The sequence below is a fragment of the Xyrauchen texanus genome, chromosome 20 (genome assembly GCF_025860055.1).
Source record: "Xyrauchen texanus isolate HMW12.3.18 chromosome 20, RBS_HiC_50CHRs, whole genome shotgun sequence".
NCBI classification, from domain to species: Eukaryota; Metazoa; Chordata; class Actinopteri; order Cypriniformes; family Catostomidae; genus Xyrauchen; species Xyrauchen texanus.
Genome location: NC_068295.1, coordinates 11,380,512 through 11,395,606, shown reverse-complemented (window position 1 = coordinate 11,395,606; position 15,095 = coordinate 11,380,512). Strand labels below are relative to the sequence as shown.

The 15,095-nt window shown below is 35.7% G+C and overlaps 1 protein-coding gene and 1 pseudogene across 1 annotated transcript; one reads left to right on the top strand and one right to left on the bottom strand.

Annotated features, from left to right (window-relative positions):
* The first annotated feature begins 281 nt into the window (after positions 1–281).
* cnih1 (cornichon family AMPA receptor auxiliary protein 1) lies at positions 282–8,561 on the top strand. The gene is made up of 5 exons (XM_052151266.1): positions 282–413; positions 2,349–2,417; positions 5,695–5,807; positions 7,054–7,197; positions 7,297–8,561. Exons 1-5 carry the CDS (start codon positions 333–335, stop codon positions 7,322–7,324), a joined length of 435 nt encoding a protein of 144 aa, XP_052007226.1. The 5' UTR covers positions 282–332; the 3' UTR covers positions 7,325–8,561.
* A 2,937-nt stretch (positions 8,562–11,498) lies between these two features.
* LOC127660313 (cyclin-dependent kinase inhibitor 3-like) lies at positions 11,499–15,010 on the bottom strand (annotated as a pseudogene).
* Between the last annotated feature and the right edge of the window lie 85 nt (positions 15,011–15,095).

Genomic DNA, 15,095 nt, shown 5'->3' with positions numbered 1-15,095 from the left:
AAACTTTCATTTTGATTTCATGGCGACTTTAAGGAACATGTTAAAATAATAATAATAAAAAAAGGCATGCCATGACCTTTTAATTCAAACCCAGTCCTAAAATGATTGCAATGGATTTCTTGCTTTTGCTATTTTGCTATACTCCACAGAACATATTCATCAAAATCATTCTTAGTTATCCCCATTGTGTTATGTCTTGTGATTGAATTTTCTCATCGTGACGACTTCTACAATCGCGTTTTTTCGAGCATTCATGTGACTTTTTAATCACGTGACGCACAGCGGTCTCTACGTCCCATCCGTCGGTCTGGATAATTCCACATGAACGAAAAATGGCGTTCACATTCGCGGCCTTTTGTTATATGCTGGCGTTGCTGCTGACGGCGGCCCTTATTTTCTTCGCTATCTGGCACGTAAGTGTTTCGAATAAAAATGTGAACCTAGGCGGTGGGGTTATGAACGCGCAAATGCTCGGCGAGTTGTGACATTACTTAGAAATGAAGCAGAGCGCGAGACAAACGGGAATGAATGGCACGAGCGCAAGCTGGTGACACCCATGATTACCATTACCGCTGTTCTTTAAACTATTCGAGCGCGTATGTGCCTTTAAACGCATTAACTACAGAGTTAACCACATTTAATGAATGCTCTATGTGTAAATTGTGTCACATCCGTTCAAGTGTTTATTAGATGTAGCTGTTTGTGATCACTGGCGGATGGGGCACGCGCTCACGTTCGGCTCTCGTGCATGTGTTTACAGATCTCAGAACTGCTGGTTAAAGCAATAACATATATAACAGATGACTGATTAATGACAAAAATAAATAAATACAAATAAATATGTCTAACATATGCCATTCCATCTGGCGTAAATCATTTTTTCGTTTCAGAATTAATAGTGCTCTTCTGTTTGGTCAAATTGGAGTCACATTTAAGCTATTTGTTGACAGAACAGAACCAGTGTTCAGGCTGCTTCATTGCTGCCTGATTCAATTAACCTGTTTTAGAGAGAAAAATATATATATAAACTTGTGGCCAAAAGTTTGTAATAATGTACAGATTTTGCGGTTTCGGAATGAAAAATGGTACTTCACTTAAATTCAACTGATCACAAAGTAAAGTCAGGGTATTGCAGATATAAAAAAACAGCACCATCACTATTTGAAAAAGTATTTTTATTTTATCCAACACCTTTCCTTGAGTAATCATGCTAAATTGTTAATTTGGTGCTAGAAAATCACTTGCCATTATATCAAACACTGCTGAAAGCTATTTGGTTCGTTAAATGAAGCTTAACATTGTCTTTGTGTTTGTTTTTGAGTTGCCACAGTGTGCAATAGACATGTCTTAAGATCAATATTAAGTCAAATATGGCAAAAAAGGAACTCCTCAGTCAATCATTGTTTTGAGGTATGAAGGCTATGCAATGCTTGAAATTGTCAAAAAACTGAAGATTTCATACAAGGGTGTACTCTACAGTCTTCAAAGACAAATTAAAACAGATTTAAAGGCCAGATGTACAACTAAACGAGAGGATAAGTACGTCAGAGTCTCTAGTTTCAGAAATAGACGCCTCACATTTTCTCAGCTGACAGCTTCATTGAATTCTACCTGCTCAACACCAGTTTCAGGTACAACAGTAAATAGGTGGTGCAGGCCTTATGGGAGGAAGCGCAAAGAAAAAGCCACTTTTGAAACCGAAAAAGAAAAGGTTAGAGTGGGCGAAGAAACACAGACATTGGACAACAGATAATTGGAAAAGAGTGTTATGGATCTTAACCCCAGTGAGCTTTTGTGGGATCAGCTAGACTGTAAGGTGCGTGAGAAGTTCCAGACAATACAGCTGCATCTATGGCAAGTGCTACAGGAAGTGTGGCCTGAAATGTCACCTGTGTATCTGGGCAAACTGACAGCTAGAATGCCAAGGATCTGCAAAGCTGTCATTACTGCATGTGGAGGATTTTTTTGATGAGAACTGTTTGAAGTAGTTTAAGAAGTTCTGAAAAACTTTAGTTTTTCAAATTGTAATAGTAATTTTTAATTAATGTTCTGACTATACATTGTGATCAGTCGAATGCCACTTTGGTGAATAAAAGCAGCAATTTCTTTCCATAAGAGCAAAATCTGTACATTATTCCAAACTTTTGGCTGCCAGTGTATGATATATTTTCAGTGTAAACTAGAGCCTATAACCTATTGCTCCCTTGACACAATCAATTAAAATTTTAGCCAAAAATGCATTTGCAAATGCATTTAAAGACTGTTTTCCTTCTAGATTTGTGTGGAAACTGAACTCTGGTAATGTAGGAAGTGATGTTTGTACTTAATGCCTTGATCATGTTTTTCAGATAATTGCTTTCGATGAGCTGAAGACTGATTATAAGAATCCTATAGACCAATGTAACACGTTAAACCCGGTGAGTGAGATTGTGTGATAAAGGACAATTGCATGCATTCCTGTTTCCTCTCTTCTATCACAACACTGTTCTGCTAATCTATTTAATCATCTGCAGTGAATGTTGCTTTCCAACACTAACACTAACTTCTTTCGTTCGATTTTCTGATTCGCATCTGTCTGTTTTATTTATTTCATTTTTTCCTCTCATTGGCTCAAAGACAATTGACAGGGTGAAAAAAATTAAAAGGGTCAGGCTTGCTCTGAAGGTTGGTACCAGAATTCAGCTTAAGCTCAGTAACAATATCTGTGTGCACGAGCAGAGTGTTTACAAATGTCTTTTCATTTAACTAACATATCAATTTACTAACTGTCAGTTGAACCAAATGGGGAGACGTATGATAAAGTTGAAGTCGTTTTTGAGTCACTAAACTTTCCTGATAGGTTTCCTGAACACCGATGTCGGACATTGCAAACAGATCATCCAGCCCCAAACTCATTCCATGGGTAAAGGGATAGTTCACCCAAAAATGGGTGGACTATTCAATTAATTGCCATCCCAGATGTTTGACTTCTTCCGCAGAACACAAAAAGTTTTAGAAGAATATTTCAGCTCTAGGTTCAGACAATGCAAATGACTGGTGACTAGAACTTTGAAGCTCCAAAAATGCAAAGGCAGCATGAAAGTAATCTATATGACTCCAATGGTTTAATCTATGTCTTCTGAAGTGGTGCAATCCATTTGGGTGAGATTTTCTTTTCTTTTTTTTTTTTTTTTGTTTACTGTAAACCTCCACTTTCACTTTCAGAATGTAAAAGTTAGATTGGAGATTTATATAAAAAAAATTGACTTTCATATTGATCTGGTTCTCACCTACACTTATCATATTGCTTCTGAAGACATGGATTAAACCACTGGAGTCATATTAATTACTTTAATGCTGCTTTTATGTGTTTTTGGAGCTTCAAACTTCTGGTCACCATTCACTTGCATTGTATGAACCTACAGGGCTTTCTGCAGAAGAAAGACATACACACCTGGGATGACATGAGTGTGAATATTTTTGTGTAAACTATACCTTTAAGCCAGTATTGCTGTGTCAGTCACCTATTGATAACAGGCTTTCTCGCAAACAGTGCTAATATTTAAAAAAAAAAACACTGATTACCACAGTACAGTTTTCCATATTTCACTCAAGTTTGACTGGTTTAGTCTGTTAGTGTGGGTTTGGGGGGAGTTGCAGATTTAATTTGCACAGGTGTAGGCCTGTGTGTGTGTAGGAAAGACAATTGTCTACAGGTAAATGTGTTAACTGAAAAGACTTGCAAATGCTCAGAATATGCATGTCGTTCTGTTCCCCCTCTTCTCTTTACCCAGAGCGACAACTCCATTTATAGTAACACCTCTTTTAGAGTGTTCTAAATTTGGCACAGCTGTAGAACAGTAACACAATTAGGATCATATAAGGGAAAGCTGTCTTTATTTCATAAGTGCACTTGTGAGATGGATGAGATTAATGAAAGGAGAGACTGTTTGGGTGGGGAAGAGGATCAGGTATAGTGGTGCACATAATCTAGACTTTTGTGATCTTGACATATTAGCCTATCAGGATCATAAATCACTCTTAGAAAAATTTGTTATTAGACCACTTTACTTTTTATTTTTTAATTTTTAATTTTTTTTCATAATGGCTCTAGTTTTAATTTTTTTAATACTTAATGTGTTTGTGTTGGGAAAAAGCAGAATCCTCACACCTCAAAACACACATTCTCTCTCTCTCTCTTTCTCTCTCTGCATGGCCTAATGCGGTGTCGTCATTTATCAGAAATGATCAGGCATGGCAGGGGCAGCCTGGAGTCCTTGTTACTGCTCCCTCCCTCAGCATGGCTGCTATTTAAACTCTGCCTGGCATTGTATCCCTATAAAAACACGATCCCGTTACCTACCACTCCTCCTATACCTTTTTCTGTTGGGGGGTCATTCGTTATTGTGAAATCTACAGTTCTTTGTAGTTATTTGCTAATGGCCAGATGTTCTATTTGCCTGTTAAGAGAAACCCAGCACTCTATATTTAAAGGGTTAGTCCAAAATTAAAATTCTCTCATCATTTGCTCAGCCTCATGCCATCCCAGATGTGTATGGCTTTCTTTCTTCTGCAGAACAGAAATTAAGATTTTTATTTTAAGTATATTTTGGCTCTGTAGGTCCATACAATGCAAGTGAGTGGTGGCCAGTCAGCGTAACAGTTAAATCTATGTCTTCAGAAGCGATCCAGTTGGTTTTGGGTGAGAACAGACCAAAATGACCATAAATCATGACATCAGCAGTCTCACTGGCAATCATGATTTCAAGCTCAATAACTCTTCCTAGCACCATCTAGTGCTCTGCACATGTGTCAGGCACTAGGAAGTCTAATCAAGCTTAAAGTCATGATCGTGCCTAGAGACTGCAATGACAAGATGTACAGTGACAAAGGAGTTCTGTTTTCACCTAGAATCGATTAGATCTCTTCAGAAGACATGGATTACATTTATGATGACTTTGTTCTGTACAGAGCTGAGATATGCTTCTAAAAAATAATTTTGTCCTGCAGATGAAAGTCATGCACATCTGGGATGACATGATGTGAGTAAATGATGAGAGAATTTTCGTTTTAGGGTGAACTATCGCTTCAACTAAATCTAAAAACATAATTGGGTTCAGTGAGTTATTTACAACACCTCGCCAAATTAGGACATGACTGTTGCATGATTTGAGAGTCTGTAGTGTAGGCAGAGAAGATTTGCAAGAGGTCATGTTGAATGGTTTGATTATTAATTTACATTGATTTGATTATTAAATGTAACGTGATGGCTAAGTTCTCAAATGAATCAGCGAAGATCCCTGAGGTCGAAGCTCAATTTTTCATGAGTCACAGAAATGAGACGCACAAAAGGTGCTATTATTGCACAAGCTTTATTGTACAATCTATGCTCAGTAATTAAAGCTCACGTCTTTGAGATTTCAGTTTGCAATATCTGGACACATAAAATTTAGACTTATTGTCTTTGTTTTAAGACTATTTTCAGTCATTCAGTTTGATACCAATTAGCTATTTCAGAAATGCGGAGGGGTTCAGATAGATCTATTTTGCAAATGGCAGTGCTGATGGAATAGGGTTATTCTAATGGTTCATTCCCATGATTTGCTGGACTTGGTATTCATTCCTAATCTTCACAGAATTCAGGCGCAATAGAAATCTGTCTATAAGGTGTGTGTTTTGTCTGTCCTCTGACCCTGTGTTGTGTGGGTTCTTCAGCTGGTGTTGCCGGAGTACCTCATCCATGTGTTCTTCTGTGTGATGTTCCTGTGTGCCGCAGAGTGGCTAACCCTTGGACTCAACATGCCTCTGCTGGCCTATCACGTCTGGAGGTGGGTGTGGCCTCCAGCCCCAAAAAGGGCTGGGCATTACATAATATTTTTGTGTTAATTTTACTGGTAATATGAAATAAGGCATCATATAAATTGAGATTATTTGTATGCACTTTTTATTTGGCTATTCATTTTTCCAAACTTTTGAACATAAATGTGTTAAGGCTGATGTGCATTGTCTTTGATAATTAAACCAGAAGTTTCTGGCTTTTTCATATATCAAAATGTTTTAGAAAATATATGGAGACAAATATTGCTGTTTATTTCTGTTTTGTGCATATACATCGAACATGATTAAATGGCATTCTTAAACATTACCTTTTTACTAATTTAGTACAAATATTGTATAAAAACAATGTCTTGATGATTTTGGCTACAATGGCTGTTTACCAAGAAACATTTCAAAAAAGATAACTTCAACAAACTATGCTTTTACTTTTTAAATTAAGGGGTTACATTAAGAAATTGTATTAATACAAATAGAATTAAAAAAAAAAACAATTTCCACCACCATCCATCCATCCATCGTCAACCGCTTATCCTGTGTACAGGGTCGCGGGGGGCTGGAGCCTATCCCAGCTAACATTGGGCGAAAGGCGGGGGACACCCTGGACAGGTCGCCAGTCAATTTCCACCACCCAGAGCTTAAATAGAACTAATACTTACGGCATTAGGGTAACACAAATATATATATAATAGTCTCCATAAAGGCTCTCTATCAAATTTTGTCATTTCACGTGTTTGATAATTCCATTTATTCCGAAATAGTGGTAAAAGTTGGCTTTTTATAAAATGCGCTCTGCCAGCATTCCGAGACTTAACTCATATACACACATACTGGTCTGATAAGCTTCAGGTACCATTCTGCGTTTTTTCCACCATAAAAGATCCTCGTCCATTGGTTTGCATGACTCCAACAACAACCACCAAATACAAATAGAGTATAATTCAATAAGAATCTAAAATATTAGAAGTATTGCCACATATAGCAAGTTTTGGTAAGAGATTCTGCTCACTGCAAGCAAATGCAGAAATTAATATTAATTTGCGATATATAAGTAGCGGTTTTAATATTAGACTAGTTAGTGCAGAACGATTAGTCAATTACTCTTGCACATTCCTAAGATCAAGCACCTCAGCAGATACATTGAGCTAGTTTTTAAATTTAATAAGTGAGTAGTCTCCTTTTGTGTTTGGGGAATGTCTTGCTCAAAGATCAATAGCTAGTGTGTTTGTGTTTATGCAGGTATATGAGTCGCCCTGTGATGAGTGGACCTGGATTGTATGACCCCACCACAATAATGAATGCAGATATTCTTGCATACTGTCAGAAGGAGGGCTGGTGCAAACTCGCATTCTACCTCCTCTCGTTCTTCTACTATCTTTATGGGTATGTACAATTTCTTTATCTGTCATGCATGTCTTTTTTTTTTTTTTCTCATATGCTTTGGCTATAAAGTGTTTAATCTTTCTGTCTTTTCTTTGGTAGGATGATCTACGTTTTGGTGAGCTCTTAAAACTGGATGCTGCTGCTTTGGAAGTGTGTATGATGTTTGAAGCTCTGATTTCAATTCCCAAATGGAGCTGAATTTGGACTCGGCCATCTCTCTCAGTTCTGGCCGGCTGTTTCAAATGGACATTTGACTTTATTTAATCTGCATCAGCCAAGAACGATTCAGGATGCAAGCAGTCTGCACAATTCTAGAATCACACTTATTCACAAAAACAACTACCAACTCTGTTTAGACGTACACTATATGCATGTCAAGTCACTTTACACACTGAAAGCATCCGTAGATGAGATGAATCTCTTGACACTGACTGGATCTTGTCCAAAGCAGAGACCCAAGGGCTTAATAACGAAAAAGCTGATAGATATGTTCAATGATTTTACTCCCCATCTTTGTCTTCAAACTGTGGGACAAAATAAAGATCTTGATGGCAGCATTTTTACAGACGCCACAGGCTTATTTTATCTATTATGTATTACTGCCTTGTAGCTCAGTCAGTTCTTTAATTTGTTCTACAGAGTTGTGTGCTGCTTTGGTGGTACATGATCTTGTCAGTCTATATTTCTGCCTTATATAGATGGTTGTTATCAGATGACTGGTCCATTAATTCTCAATTTCAGTGTTACAACCATTAATTACAGACTTTCTGGTATCAAATGAGAACTGATGCTTTCAATGTGTAGAAGGCTTTACTGCGCACAGCCTGGAAATACTCAATCATATTGCTTTTAAATTTATTTTTTTGTGTGCATTTTGTATTTCTAAGAGGAATTGTTTACTTCAGTTGTTATGTGTTTTGTGAGATATAGAAGAGACGAGTGGATGCTATTTTCTGTTTGAATATTTAGGTTTGATGTTGGCATTGATCTCAGTGTGCCAAGATAAAACATTTTGGTAATCCGTTAATAATCATTGACAGATAAATGGTTTAAGCATGATGTGTTGCTGGTAGAGCTTGAATCCAGTGTTTTACCTGCATTCAGAGCAGAGCTGTCTGTAAGACAGTGACACCAAAAGACAGTGCTGTTTTCATTATCACCAAACTGGGCCACCAAGGTGGCATTAATTCATGTCACATTTGATTTCCCCTATGAAGTTTTAGTATTTTTCCTGATTTATATCCTCTGTGTGTGTGATTCCACCCTGATATGTGTGTTTGAATGTTAAGTATTTGTCAGAACTGTAGTAAATTGTGATTTTTGGCTTGTAATATTGCTTTAAAATTCCCAATAAATTCTTCATAGATGAATCTCTTCTGACAGTTGCTCATGGCCCTTGTGCCAAGTATATATAGTGATCATTCGCTTTCTATTGATGGGCAACTCCCATTGTCTAAAATAACCTATAATATATATAGCTGTTTACAGTCTAGTGCCATCACCGGTGAGATATCTCTGGTCACTTATTTCAGTGTTATCTTTCAGGTAGAAGGAACATTTTCCATAAATAAAATCATGCACAGCACATTTAAAAATATGGAACACAAAAGGAGTATATGCAAAATACTAACCAACCTCACCATTTGTTTAACCCTCCTTGTGCATTCACTGTGGAATTCAAGCTTATAAATCATTAATAACCCGATGGTTTAAATCTATATTTAGATTTAAATATATTAACTATATTTTAAGTCATGAATAGGTTCTTATGTTTATATATGTAAAATGATTGATATTTTTGGCATGCTAACTGGCAAATATAAAGTTAATAATATGCCCTTTTTTTAAATGAAATTTAGAAATTCTTTGACATTGCAAAACAGAGGGTACATCAGGCATTTTAAGGAAAATATTTTTTTTTCTTGTCGCAAAGTGTATCAAGATTTTAGAAATACATTTATTACTGAATATTGATGAAGCAACATAATTTGAGTGAAAAGAAATTACAGAAGGTTGTTTTGAATACAATTAGTGTTTTAATAAAAGGTGCAGAGGGAGCCTTTTACCACACTCCTGGGGTAAAAGGCTCCCTCATTGGTGTAAAAGGCCCTTATGGGGTTTATAGTGATATTGTGTACATACTAGGGAAAAGTTAAGAAAAAAATTAAGATTATGCTTAGAATACCCATTTAAGATAATTTCTTGTTCATTTCAAACAAATCTGACATTTCATTACATCTTAAGTATTCTATAAACAAATGAATCTTTATTGTGATTGGATTAAAGCCCACTTTCAACATTCTTCATAATATATCTATTCAACCCACTTAAAAAACAATGAGTTTAATAGGGGCCTTTAGCTCCTGCAACAGGGGGGCTTTTTACCGCAAATGCTATCCTTTTCACTTATTTTTATATAATTACACTTGAACACAATTTAAAATAAGTATTTTATCAAAAACATTTATAATTTCCAGGACATTCTTTAGCTAAATAAATTTGCAACATTTAAAAAAATATTAAATATTAGATCAAATTGCCTCAAAATTGACCTTTAGATATTTCACACAGAGGAAAATGTTAGCAGTTCACAGTGACAAACAGGTGCTAAGGAAATAATTGTTTTGGGATTAAAAAAAAATAAATCAAAGGAGCCTTTTACCATGCAGAGCCTTTTGCCCCATTGTACCCAACAATAACTAAAGCAAAACCAGTGTGATCAGAATCAGAATGAGCTTTACTGCCAAGTATGCTTACACATACAAAGAGTTTGTCTTGGTTACAGGAGCTTCCAGTGTGCAACAATACAAAACAGAAAACAAGACAGATAATAATAATAAATAAATAATAATTTAAAATTAAAAATGGTATATATATATATATACACACACACACACACACACACACACACACACATATATATATATATATATATAGATAGATACACACAAGTACACATACATTTATACACACACACGCACACAGACACACATATACACATACATAGTGCAAATACTAATCTGTTATATACAGTGCAAGGGAATGTAATGGCAGAAGAGGTAAGATATGTTGGATACAAATAATTAAAAAAAGCCTCTTCATATACATGTGAAGACATTTTTTATCAACATTTCTTTTAAATTGTATCTAAATAAAACATAATATACAATTTATATTAACATCTAATGGGATAATTACTAGCAAGTTTAATTAATTTCCTATTACTCATATTTGCTTAATACAATTTGGTGGTTAAAAGTTATGAAACCAACATATTCTTTTTCAACTAAACTTCATCAAAACAAATATACAACTCAAGTATATCTTTACTATGCTATTAAGCAAAATCTATTCTATTTACTTGCATGAACTGCCGAATGTTGATGTGTGAGTATGCTGTAAACTGGTTCAGCATCAGATGGCTGCAAAGTCAAATTTTGACAATTTCCTCTTTCATGCCCTATTTAGACTAATGTGTTCATGAATATTTGTTCTTGCCACACCCCATTTAGACAGTTGTACCTTTTATTTAGTTTATTTGTTATGTTTGTAAAATCTGTCATGTCTGTTTGACGTGTGTGTGTGTGTGTGTGTGTGTGTGTGTGTGTGTATGTTTGTAACAAGATTCAGTCCCAGTGAGACAAAAAAAACATGCGAGTATGGGAAAGAGGTCAAATGTAAGTGAAGTGTTTATAAAAAAAATCTAATTCATAGATGTAAAAAATAATCTACATAATACAAAAGCCACCAATGCAAAATATGTAACAATTTATTTTTAAATGGTTTTATCTCTTAATATTATTAAGAGATAAAACCATTATATATATATATATATATATATATATATATATATATATATATATATATATATATATATATCAAAGTTTGGTTTCTGAACTTAAAACTATGTGGTATTTAAAAATGATTATCTACCTCTCCCAGGTCAAAAATGACCTGAACGCAATAGGAGGGTTAATTGCACAGATGGTTTTCCAGACACAAAATAAGCACCAGTCAGGATTTGAGCTAGTACTGGTAGCTGGTATCTTTCAGTTTATGACCAGGATCAGTCAAGATACATAATGTTTAGGCAACTTATATTTTTAATTGAACAATTATCTGCAAAGTTAAAGCTATATATTAAGATTAATATTATTAGATCAGCTTACAGAATTTTTAAAGTGCCATTAGAAAAGAACAAATGCATTCATGATCAAAGTACAAAAACACCGGCAGAGCAAAGCCACCAATCAACATACAGTAATTTATCCTGCTTTCATATCATCTGGATGTATTGTGGATCATATGGACAATGATCTCTGTGAAAAACACTCTTTGGTTTCTTGAAAGCAAACTTTTTCTGAAACTCATGAAGGAAGTTGTAATGCTGAAGATGATGAAAAAATATTAACACAGAGATACAGAGTTTGGGGAAGTGATGTTTTAGGGTTTTGGATGTTTACTGGGTGACATTGAGACAGAGCTGCAGCAGCAAACATGCAGCAACTGTAACAATGAGACACAAAATAAACTCCTAAACACATACAAGTGGCTCCTAACATTAATCATGACACTGCACTCTGTTTGAGTGTTTGATACTTACTTAATCCGGACCGTCTAAGGCCTCCATAACAACTTTGGATGAAAAGTTTCAACACAATTAGAATGCAAAAAGAGCCATTATAATAGGCACATGATCCAAATTATGAGCAACTAAATGTCTTATTATTATACAGAATAACATATTGGAATATTATATATACAATATTCTAAAGTCAGAAAATAAATATTTCCCTTAAATGAATATACTGAGTCCAATACTCAAGTTAAGCTTATCAACAGCATGTGGCAAATGTCAATTACAACAAAATATTGTTTCAACATCCCTCTTTTTCTTAAAAAAAAAAAGAAGAAAAAAAGAGGTTACAGCAAGGCACTTACAACGGAAGTGAATGGGGCCAATTTTTTGGAGAGTTTCAATGCAGAAATGTGAAGCTTATAATAAAAAAAAGCACTTTCATTAATTGTTTTTGTTTTTTTTAAGCACCAAAAACACAAAGGCAGCAAAAAAGTAATCCATACGACTCCGGTGGTTTACTCCATGTCTTCAGATTTGGCTATTCAGGACAAGATTTGAGTCACATTTTGAGTCAGGGGACAAAGCAGGGAAGCTTTTGGCTAGATATATAAAGCAGAGAGAGTCTTTTTCTACCATTCCCTCAGTGAAATCTGCTGGTGGTGAAAGATTTACCTCAGCCATTGATATTAATAATGCTTTTAAATAATTCTATCCTGATCTCTATAGTTCCAGGTCTTCATCTACTGATGAAGATATTAGAAACTTTGTGGAACCATTAGAACTCCCTAAACTGACGACTGATCAAAAAAATCTCTTGATTCTGAGATAACCTTGGAGGAGCTCGTTGAGGTAATTAAGGCCTTGCCTACAGGCAAAGCTCCCGGGCCAGATGGATTTGCCGCTGAATTTTATAGAGCTTATGCTACAGAATTAGCTCCACTTTTCTAGAAGTTTAAACAGAATCATTAAAGAATGGAAAGCTTCTATTGGACCCCCTCTAGATTATATAGACCTGGTCTCAAAGACACACCCACCTGTTGTTGATGACAATCAGAAGACGGGGACACACCCCAATTTTATTTGTGATGTGTTGGGTGTGGAAGGGTTTAGGTTCATGTAGTTTGATTCTGTGTTTCCTGTTTGGGTGAGCAACAGATCAATATTTAAGTCCACTTTCACATACTTTTTGGCGATTTACATTCTTCATACATATCGCCACCTACTGGGCAGTGGAGAGAATGTATAGTAAAAAAGGACTTACATTTTGATCTGTTTCTCACCCACATTTATCATATTGCTTCTGATGATATGGATTTAACCACTAGTATTATGGATTACTTTTATGTTTCCTTTATGTGGTTTTTGGAGCTTCACAATTTTGGTATCAATTCACTTGAACTGTAAGGACCTACAGAGCTGAAATATGTGTGAAAACACTTATTTACTGGCAAAGAAAGAATATTACAGAGCACACTGAGTCTAGCTAATATCTAAACGGAGTAACTGAACGTGTCACTCACTGAATGACAGTCCTGCCTTTATTGTGCAGACTGTCCTGCAATTCTTCTAGTATGCAGCAGCACTGAGAAAGCTCTGGAGCGCCCCCTTCTGAGAAAGGGAGGTGATGCACTCTGAGCCCACGTTGAGAATAAACCATCTAAAAAACATGGCACCCTGTAAAGCACCAACTCTCCTCTGGTACAGAATACAAACACATCCTCCACACCGTGATCACACAACTCAGCTACACACATACAAACACCAGATATTAAACACATTTATCCTAGAGTTATCTTTGAGGAGCATGTACACAATTTATCTTTAATTCACAAATGTATAGTGCAAGAGTGAGGTTCCCACATACTTCAGACCAGTGGTACATTGAACATCAAGTGGCGACCCAACAGAGAACAATTTTGTATTTTTTTTGTACGAAATTAAACAAATACTTCTCGAAGACCAAATATGATTTCATCCTGTTAGCAGCCAATAATTCACTGCAAAAAATACATTGTGGACAGCACAAACCATGTCTATCCTCACTGTATGTAAACTTATTTTTAACATAGTTTAGCCTTGAATTGCCAAAAGATATGGGATATATTTTTCCTTCCCTTTTAAAAACTGATTAACATGTTTACTTAGCTATCCTAGTGATGCACGATTGAAGGAATATTTTGGTTCCATTACAAGTTAAACTCAAACAACAGCATTTGTGGTTGATTACTGTGATTAATGTTGATTACCACAAACATTGGACTCGTCCCTCCTTTTCTTAAAAAACAAAAACAAAACTCTAGGTAACAGCGAGGCACTTGCAATGGAAGTGAATAGAGCACATTTTTGAAGTGTTTAAAAGCAGAAATGTGAAGCTTATAATTGTATAAAAAAACAAATTAATTCTTCGGTGAAAACGTGTGTATTATTGGAGCTGTAAAGTTGTTTAAATGGTTGTTTTTACAATCGTTTAGGTTATTTGGGGTTTGCGGCATGACATCGTCATGACAGTGAAGTTGTAAAATAGGATTTCACTTTACACAGAAAAAGTTAGTAAGTGATTTTATCACACTAAAATCATGTTAACAACCATATTGTTTGTGTATTTGGCTATACTTTTGAAACAGTGAGTATTGTAATGTTTACAGATTGGTCCCATTCACTTCCATTGTAAATTCCTCACTGTAATCCAGATTATTGCTTTTTTCAGAGAATTATTTTTTGTGGTAGTTAACATGCCACAAAAGCTGTTGATTGAGCTTAATCTGTATTGAACCCAGAATATTCCTTTAAAAAGATATGTTGCATTTTACTATTTGCATTTAGCATTGTTTTTCACTGCTCTCCATGGCCCTATCAGACCTGCAGCCCATTCTGAGTCATGACCCACCAGTTGAGAACCACTGCTTTAGATCAATACCGCATGTGTGTGTGTGTGAGTAAGACTCACCAACATCTTTTTGCAGGTTTCTTTTGGTGTCTATATCTGCATCCTGAAATGAGCATAAAGGTTCTTTCATAAATGGAACGTACACATAGAGAGGCTTTACTCATTCATTCATCACTTTACCCTGTAAAGAAAAGATTCCAAGAGACTGGGAATGCTCTTACCACGGATAGAGACAACCTGCAAAAATACACAAACTCTATATGCATTTATTTCTCTAGCTGTTGAGGTGTGGCTTCATCCTCGCCAATATCCTCTTCGTCAGATGAATCAAAACCACTTGTCCTCATCGTCTCAGCCTGCAATACACACAGACATTACACAAACAAGGATGTAATGACACCAGGCCCTCAGTCAAGCCTGGACACAAGCACA

Bases quoted from the DNA above. Each gene is read 5' to 3' on its own strand.
- cnih1 (XM_052151266.1), top strand. From the start codon at position 333: ATGGCGTTCACATTCGCGGCCTTTTGTTATATGCTGGCGTTGCTGCTG. The intron at 2,418-5,694 runs GTGAGTGAGATT...TGGGTTCTTCAG, and splicing joins AATGTAACACGTTAAACCCG to CTGGTGTTGCCGGAGTACCT. The intron at 7,198-7,296 runs GTATGTACAATT...TTTCTTTGGTAG, and splicing joins TTCTTCTACTATCTTTATGG to GATGATCTACGTTTTGGTGA.